The sequence below is a fragment of the Sciurus vulgaris genome (assembly GCF_902686455.1).
Source record: "Sciurus vulgaris genome assembly, chromosome: 17".
Classification (NCBI taxonomy): domain Eukaryota; kingdom Metazoa; phylum Chordata; class Mammalia; order Rodentia; family Sciuridae; genus Sciurus; species Sciurus vulgaris.
The window spans coordinates 74,564,042-74,572,439 of NC_136478.1; the positions used below are offsets into that span (position 1 = coordinate 74,564,042).

The window sequence follows — 8,398 nt, forward strand, 5'->3', positions numbered from 1 at the left end:
TCCCAGCAGCAGCAGTCAGGATGAGGAGCGTTGACGAGTGAGGAAATAAATACTTTATTACATCAAGCCTCTGACTCGGGCGTCACAACTCGCTGGCTCAGACGTGACAGGAGGAGGCACCGCTGACCTACAGGGAGCAGTCGTGTCTATGCTCGGCAACAGAAACAACACTAATCTGAGATCAGGCGCAGATCAGGGCACCTCACCTGGCCCAAGGGGTCCAGTTCCCTGTGCTCACAGGCGGACGCTTCGGGCCTGTTGTGTGCCCCCGGTAAGACTTCACGTGGAGGCCAGTTCTCATCCTCGGGACACAGCCTTTACTGTGGGGTGCACACTGACCACTGCAGTGATGCCCTGGCCACCCACTAACGTGAATTCACGCTTCACTAATGGGCTGGAACCCACGGTCTGAAAACCCTGCACTACCGGGCTCCAGGTGATTCTGTGGTCTTCGCAAGCCCCTCCACCCAGGTGCAGACGGGTGAGCTGAACAAGGGAAGTTTCTGCTTTGACATCACATACTCACGGGAGGCCAGAACGTCTGGCAACAATTCTGCCTGAACCACAGGAGCCCAAACAGGAGCAGTCGAAGCGAAGGGGACTCGAAGACGGTGCCCACAGGTCACACACCGAGGGACGACACTGCACACTGCCCACAGCCGGACAGCGGTGCAGACTGGCTGCGGGGCCGGGCCGGCAGGCACCCACGACGGTACCTGCCGGGAGGGATGCTGCGGGGATCCCCTGGATGCTTCTGCTCTGGTGCCTCGGCCATCTTCGCGCACTCGGGAAACAAGCTGACGTGCATCCAAAGACCGCAGGAGGCCCACCCCCGAAGGTCTGGGAGGAGTCCCCAGCCAGTCGCTGCCACTTCGAGGGACGCGCAGCACGGTGGTGCGTGTCCACGCCTCGGGCCCACCCCCCACACGCCAGGAAGCCTCCGACCCCCGCTGGAGCGCGCTCACTGGTGGAGCTGGGCAGGTGCAGACGCTCCGCGGTCTCTGGCGCCGGCTGGCCAGAGGCGCGCCTAGCAGCCCTGGCAGGCGCAGAGCTTCTTGCTGCCGTGGCTCCTGTGGTGCTCCACGAGGTGGGAGATCCACGCGAAGGTCTCCCCGCACTCGCTGCAGGGGTAGGGCTTCCCTCCGCACACTCCAGGCTCCTCGGCCTCAGCACAGCCTGGGGCAGAGGTGCCTGCGTCCTGCCCGGCCGGGGGCTTCTCATCCTGGCCATCAGGCTCGGTGGTGTCCCCAGGCTGGCGGCTGCGCAGGCGGGCGGCACCCTGGTCCTCAGGGTGGGGCCGCTTGGTCCCGGTGCCTTGCTGCGGGCTGTCTGGCCTTGCTTCGCCCTTGTCCTCTGAAGGGCAGAGGGCTCCCTGCTGCTGGGAGGGGCTGACGCGGCCCGGGTCCTCACCCTCGGCCTCAGGCGCTGTCGGGGGCTGCTGCTCCTCCGGGGTGGTATCCATCGGAGGGTCCCCGGGAGCATCCCCCGCCAGCCTCTCTGCCAGCGCTTCCTGCGAGCCGCCTGGCTCACCCGCGGAGCCGGCCTCGCACGCGTCCTCCGTGCCCTCCTCTGGCTTCCCAGCGCCTGAAATAAGCCGCACGTGAGCAGCCCTGACTGCCAGCACTGGGGCTGGACACGGCCCGAGCAGCACCGAGGGCCGAGCACCTGAGCACGGAGGCCTGAGCAGGGGAAGAAGGGCGCGGGTGCAGGCACTCCCGGCAGCCTCCGCCGCCCTCTTCAAGCTCACGTGACTGCGTGGCAGTGTGTGTGGCCCCACCCCAAGGGGACCGCCCCTCCTCAGATGACCTGGCTGTCAGCGCAGCTCACCGCTGCCTGGAAGAAATGGCGCCCACTTCCTGTCTTGCAGCCAAGTGGCCAGGAGACCACCAGCACAAGCAGGCGCTGCGCAGGGCCTCCTCCGCCCTGGCTGCAGGACCGGCATGGAGGCCACAGAGCTGTGGAGTGGGGGAGAAGGGCCAGACGGGCCCTGGAAAGCCCGCTGGCTGCACAGCGCCTGACCCGTCCCCAGGACCACACCTTCGGGTAGCGCTGCACACAGGCGAGGCCTTGTGCCCAGGCAGACCTGGCGAGTGCCTGCACTCGAGTGTGCCCCCAAGACCTAGCTGCCACTGGGGAGGTCCGGCTGGCACCGGGAGAGGCCAACAGCCGTGGACGAGCCCCTGGCAGCGGTGAGACCACAGGGAGCCCCGGGTGACTGCAGAGGCCCACGCGACCCTCGAGACCCAGGGGCTGCCACCCAGCTCAGCCCCGCAACCCAAGCCTACAGTTAGCTCGCCGTCCTTCTGACAAGGTTTTACAGTGGCTGTCACACAGCAAGTGACCCCGAGCGAGGACCCCACCAGCCTCCACTCCACCCAGCTCGCCCCTTCTAACGGGCCCTCACCTGGGAGGCTGCCTCCTGACCCCTCGCCTTCCACCAAGGGCTGCTCCTCTGCCTCCAGGCTGGACGCAGCATCAGGCTGGGCAAACTGGTACCCTGAGGTTAAACAAGCAACTAAGAGGCACAGACACAGAAAGCTGGGGCCTGGCCGGCCAGGACCACGTCCCTGGAGAGCTGGGGTCCCAACAACAAGGAGAACTGGAGGAGGACGATGTGCTGGGTGAGGCTGGAGGCCCATGGGCCGAGGGAGCGGAGCCTGGGGACCCGACGGAAGGTGTGAGAACAGACTGGCGGGCCATGTGCTCAGCGTGCACCAACGAAAACAAAGGCAGACTCAGGGCCACACAGGGCTCAGGACCCTCCCTGCAAAGGAGGCCCAGGGATGAGAAGCCCCTCCACCACGAAGCAGGAGGCGTGAGGCTCAGAGAGCTTTCTAGATCCAAAGGCTGCGGGTCCCACAGGCAGGGGCTGCAGGGGAACCCACGTGTGGGCCAGGAGGGTGGGACCCTGACAAGAGCCCAAGCCCAGACTCAAGACACCCGCGTCCCCAGGGAGGCCTCACCCCACAGGAGCAGCTTCCTGTAGCTCCTCAGGTTCTCCTCCGCAGTGTCCAGGTGGGCCCACTCCTCCGAGTGCAGAGCTTCCTCCGGAAACGACTCTGACGGCTGAAACGGCAAGCAGCCCAGCAGGCCTCAGTCAGCGCAGGACAGGTCTGGCGGGGACCCCCGCGCTGCGGAGCCACCTCCACGTCCACCCTCAGGCCTCTCAGCTCCCGGCCCGACCCTTGCTGTGGGAGGGTGCTAGTGCCCAGGGAGGGCAGGCTGTGAGGGACCGGGCAGGCCCGCCCAGCGCCGAGGGCCCCACCTACCGTCCGCTCCGCTTTGGCCTCCTCAGTCTTCTCTGCCCCAGAGCCCCCCTGGTCCAGGAGCACGGGCTCCAGGGCAGGCCAGGCCGGGAGAAGGCACGGCAGCGCTGCAGAGAGAAAGGCAGCCCCTGCGTCTCCAGGACAGGTGGACTCGCGCCTCCCACACAGGCCTGCACCCCACAGAGCACAGCGACCCCCAAAACGCCAGCTCAAGCCAGGAAGAAGGCAGTGCTCTCTGATGCCCCCCGAGACGGGCAGGGGCCTCAGCCAGCAGCCAGAGGAGGGCTGGCAGGCACTAGGCGCCAGAACAGCGCACGTCAGAACCTGTCTGCAGCCCGGCCCGCCGAGCACTGCCCGGAGGACCGCGCTGTGAGCAGCAGGGAGACTGGCAGCCGACCTTCTGCAGACGGGCGTGACGCGTAGAATGGCAGGCGGGGACACACAGGGACCCGCTTTCAGAGGGCAGGAGGAGGTACCGGGACCCAGCCAGGGCATTCAACCCCTGAGCCACATCCCAGCCCTCTGCGTTTTTTATTTTGAGACAAGGTCTTGCTAAGTTGCTGAGTCTGGTCTCCAGCTTGCAATTCTCCTTCCGCGGCCTCCCATGTGCGCCACCACCGTGCCCTGCCAGAGATCCCTTTTCTCTTTACAGACCAGTGCTCCTCCCCTCCGTTCATGAGAACGTGCAGGACGGTCCCACTTGCACAAGACTCTGACGCCCCTCTCCCCGGCCTCCCTCTGGCTCCCTCCCCGCCTAAGACCCAGCTGGTCACTCACGAGTATCGGGGGGCACTGGGATATCCTCAAGGTCTCTGGGGCTTCCTAGCCCACCTGGTAGCAGCAGGGGGTCGGGGTGCCTCTCATATACTCCCTCACTCAAACCAGAAGACGACCCAGCCGGGGAACACAACAGCATCCCTGTTCACAACCAAGAGCAGCGAGCAGTCAGGACACAGGCTGACCGTCAGAGTCTGGGGAGGGCCAGGCATGGACACAGGGTTCTGGCCCAAGCCCATGGGCTCCTGGGCCCCATCACCACCCATCCCTCAGACCTGGAGAGATGAGATCTCTAGCCAGCGATACACCCAGAATATTTACCCAGTTTTTATGAGGCTGGTCACTGCCTTTGCCCTCCATTTCTCCTGTTTCCTAACATCTGGAAAGTAGAAGTAAGGGCAGGAGCCCAAGCAGCTGTCCCAGACCATGAGGCAACCCTGATGGAAATGGTAGTGGGCAGGATAGCAGGAACTTGGATCCCTGCTGACTGAGAAACAGCCTCTCCAACTCAGGGCTGCTTGTTCCTATGCCTCTTCCACGTGGGGCAACGACTCTGCACAGCTGTGGCTGGTTCTGATCTCTACACCACAGTTCCAGCCCTCCCCAGCCGCCCCGTTTCCTCTGGGCGGCAGCCTCACCTGGCTCCTCCAGGACGTCCGTGAGGCCCTCCACCAGAGAGGCCGCCTTCTTGCAACTCTCCGGGTACTGGGCTACCACCCAGGGGCGGACCCTGTCGGGCAGGATGCCCAGGAACTGCTCCAGCACCAGCATCTCCAGGATCTGCTCCTTGGAGCAGGCCTCGGGGCGCAGCCACTGGCGACACAGCTCGTGAAGCCGGGCCAGGGTCTGGTGGGGCCCGGCCGCCTCCTGGTAGACAAACTCCCGGAAGCGCAGGCGGGAGAACTCGAGGTCAGCAGGGGTCCTCTCGGGGACGGTCTCAGGCTCCTCTTGCTGGACCGTGTCTGCAGACCCTTCCGTGTCTGCAGACCCTTCCGTGGGCACTTCTGGGGGGGTGGGGGAGCTTCGGGGGGAGGCCAACACCTTCTCCAGAGGCAGCATCTTCCCAGACACGCACTGGCAACAGGACTGCTGGAGCTGAGGGCTGAGACGCCGGGGCGAGGCGGCAGGAAAGGTGACTGCCTCCGCAGAGGACAGCAGCAATGCCAGGGTCCCAGGGAAGCAGCCGGTGACAGGATCCCGCACCTGCAGAGGACGGCAGTGAGACCACCCTGCAGCGACCTGCACCAGCAACAGAGCCGTGTCTGGGCACAACACGGCCGCCACGCCCCCACCAGCTGTGTCCAGCACTCTGCTGGGCCTTTCAATGGTCTTCTTTAGCTGCAGACAGACATGACACCTTAATTTTGTTTATTTATTCATATGCAGTGCTGAGGGTCAAACCCAGTGCCTCACATGCCAGGCAAGTGCTGTGCTGTGCTCCAGAGCCACAACCCCAGCCCCACCTGTTGTCAGCTATCAGCTGAACTACAGTTTTGTATTTATTAAAAATTAAAAGTGGGAAGAGCACACACTGATACTACCAGGACATTCTAAAAACTCAGTCATAGTAAGACACATGAGGATCACTGGACAGCCTCAGTCCCAACCTGAACGTGAACGCCTCCAAACACCGCTCACGGTGGGCATGGCGGTGCACACCTACAGCCCCGGCGCTCAGGCTAGGCGGGGTTTCCAGGCAGGGTCAGTGAGGTGCTGACTCTGAACAAAGTACAAAAACAGGGCTGGGAATGTGGTCCAGCGGTCGAGTCTTCCCAAGTTCAACCCCAGTGCCCCCAAAACACCCCCACTCACTTCGATTATGTGGGTTATACACACATGTAGGTCACACGACACCAGACTGAACTGCGGGTCTGTTTGACATTTAACAATACGTACTCTGAGCCAGGCCCTGAATGCACACCAGTAACCCCGCCTGGGCAGTTTAGGAGTTATTACCCTTTCTCAAAATAAAAGGTCTGGGGACGCAGCTCAGAGGAAAAGCGCTTGCCTAGCATGTGTGAGACCGGGTTTAATCACAGGATGGGGGAGTGAAGGAAGCATTATGGGTTTAACCTCCCAATAATACAGAGGGGAGAGGTGTTGGGATTCCTCCTATCACTGAAACAACGAGAAACCTAGAATAAAATTTAGAAATAAAGTAGGCACAGGCAGCCCACGTCTGTCCCTGGAAGCAGACAGCTCTGCAGATACCAGGTGAGAGTCATCACAAGTTGGCCAGGAGTGGGGATGGCAGGAAGGACAAGAGGAGACGCAGGTCTGACCAGTCATCCCCACCCACCCCTTAACTCCTCAGTACAGAGGGGCAGCTGCCCACAGGAGACAATGCATCCTTCAAGAGAAGCCAGAACCCAGGACGTTAGGTGAAGCCACCTAATTGAACCTGATGGCCAATGATGGCCAAGCTGGAGATGGCAGGCCACACTGGCCTGGGCCTGCATGTCCTCCCACGGCCCGCTCCTCCGGGACTGGGCCTGAAGACCAGAGCCAACAGGAGACCACCTCGCTGACGACACCAGACAAGCAGACAGCGGCCAGCTCACGTAGGAGGGCGCAGAGAGCTGCCCTGGTGGACCACAGGGACAACCGCTTTTCCTTCACCACCACCACCATCACCATCACCATCACCACCACCATCACCAGCACCATCGCCATCACCATCATCACCACCACCACCCTCACCACCACCATCGCCATCACCACCATCACCACCACCACCATCACCACCACCATCGCCATCACCACCATCACCACCACCACTGCCATCACCACCATCACCACCACCACCGCCATCACCACCACCACCATCACCACCGCCATCACCATCGCCACCTCCATCACCACCACCATCGCCATCACCATCACCACTACCACCATCACCACCACCATCACCACCATCACCAGCGCCACCATCACCATCGCCATCACCACCACCGCCATCACCACCACCATCACCACCACCATCGCCATCACCACGACCATCACCACCATCACCATCACCACCACCGCCACCACCACCATCACCATCGCCACCGCCATCGCCGTCACCACCACCATCACCACCACCATCGCCGTCACCACCACCATCACCACCACCATCGCCGTCACCACCACCATCACCACCGCCATCACCACCATCGCCATCACCACCATCGCCGTCACCACCATCGCCATCACCACCACCATCGCCATCACCGCCACCACCATTGCCATCACCACCGCCATCACTACCACCATCGCCATCACCACCACCATGCGTAACATGGCCATGCCATTACCATCCTTGCCCTACTGTACACCACCCTCTATGGCAGTGCCCACCAGGTGCCCTTCCTCGGGCCCCTTCTCTGCCTCCTGCACTGAGGACCCGCAGAACACAGCACCCCACTTCGTAGTTCAGCACTTTCTCACAACACCCTCATCTCTGTGGGTGGGTGAACTGCCTGGCTTTCCATTTTTTTTCCTGACTTTTTCTGTTAGATAATCCATGAGCTGCCACCCTCCATCCTGCCACTGTCCCCATCTGTGCCTCTCTTCACTTCAGTCTCTGACCATACATTATGTTCTAATGTTTCTTATCAATTCGACCATTTCTTTCTTTGTTTCTTTCTTTTTTTTTGTACTGGGAACTGAACCCAGGGGTGCTTAAACACTGAGCCACATCACATCCCTAGCCCTTTTTTTTTTCTTTTTTCAATTAGAGACAGGGTCTTGCTGAGTTGCTGAGGCTGGCTTTGAACTCATGATCCTCCTGCCTTAGCCTCCGGAGCCACTGGGATTACAGGCGTACGCAACCGCACCTGGCTTCAGTTGAACCATTTCTAAACAATGTCTGAGGGCTGGGCTGCAGCTCAGTGGTAGAGCACTTCCCTAGCATGTGAGGCCCTGGGTTCCATCCTCAGCACCATGTAAAAAACTTAATTAATTAAAGGTATTGAGACCATCTAAAACTAAAAAAAAAAAATGATTTTTTTTAAATTACTGAGCTCAGAAATTTGCTTAACCCATTCTGTCCCCTCATCCTGGATGTGTAACACCTATCAAAACTTAAATATAGCATAAAATATACATGACAGTATGATTACGATGTTACTTAAAACAACGACGTAAGCTGCATGTAGATCACAAATGCCGACCTATTTTAATCCACCTGAGTCCACTCACTGAAGTGCTCACAGAAGTGGAAACCCAGGACTTGGTGGGCCAGAAGGTCTCCTCCTCTACCTCAGGGTTAGAGATGCATCCTCATTCACCTCCCGGGGCGGCGGGCAAGTGCGAGGGTCAGAGGGGCCAACCGCGGTGGAGGCCTCGCAGCGCCCTGGGCTGGGCAGAGCCCG

General features: G+C 60.9%; 1 protein-coding gene across 2 annotated transcripts; it reads right to left on the reverse strand.

Annotated features, from left to right (window-relative positions):
• Positions 1-1,019: 1,019 nt before the first annotated feature.
• ZSCAN18 (zinc finger and SCAN domain containing 18) lies at positions 1,020-5,153 on the reverse strand. 2 transcript variants are annotated; one of them, XM_079117551.1, is made up of 6 exons: positions 4,682-5,153; positions 4,044-4,184; positions 3,266-3,373; positions 2,964-3,059; positions 2,405-2,497; positions 1,020-1,584 (listed from the first exon to the last, which is right to left on the reverse strand). In XM_079117551.1, exons 1-6 carry the CDS (start codon positions 5,100-5,102, stop codon positions 1,028-1,030), a joined length of 1,416 nt encoding a protein of 471 aa, XP_078973677.1. In that variant the 5' UTR covers positions 5,103-5,153; the 3' UTR covers positions 1,020-1,027. The 2 variants fall into 2 exon arrangements, with proteins under 2 accessions (XP_078973677.1, XP_078973678.1); XM_079117552.1 differs by having other exon boundaries at positions 2,964-3,066; positions 3,270-3,373; positions 4,682-5,117.
• Positions 5,154-8,398: the final 3,245 nt, after the last annotated feature.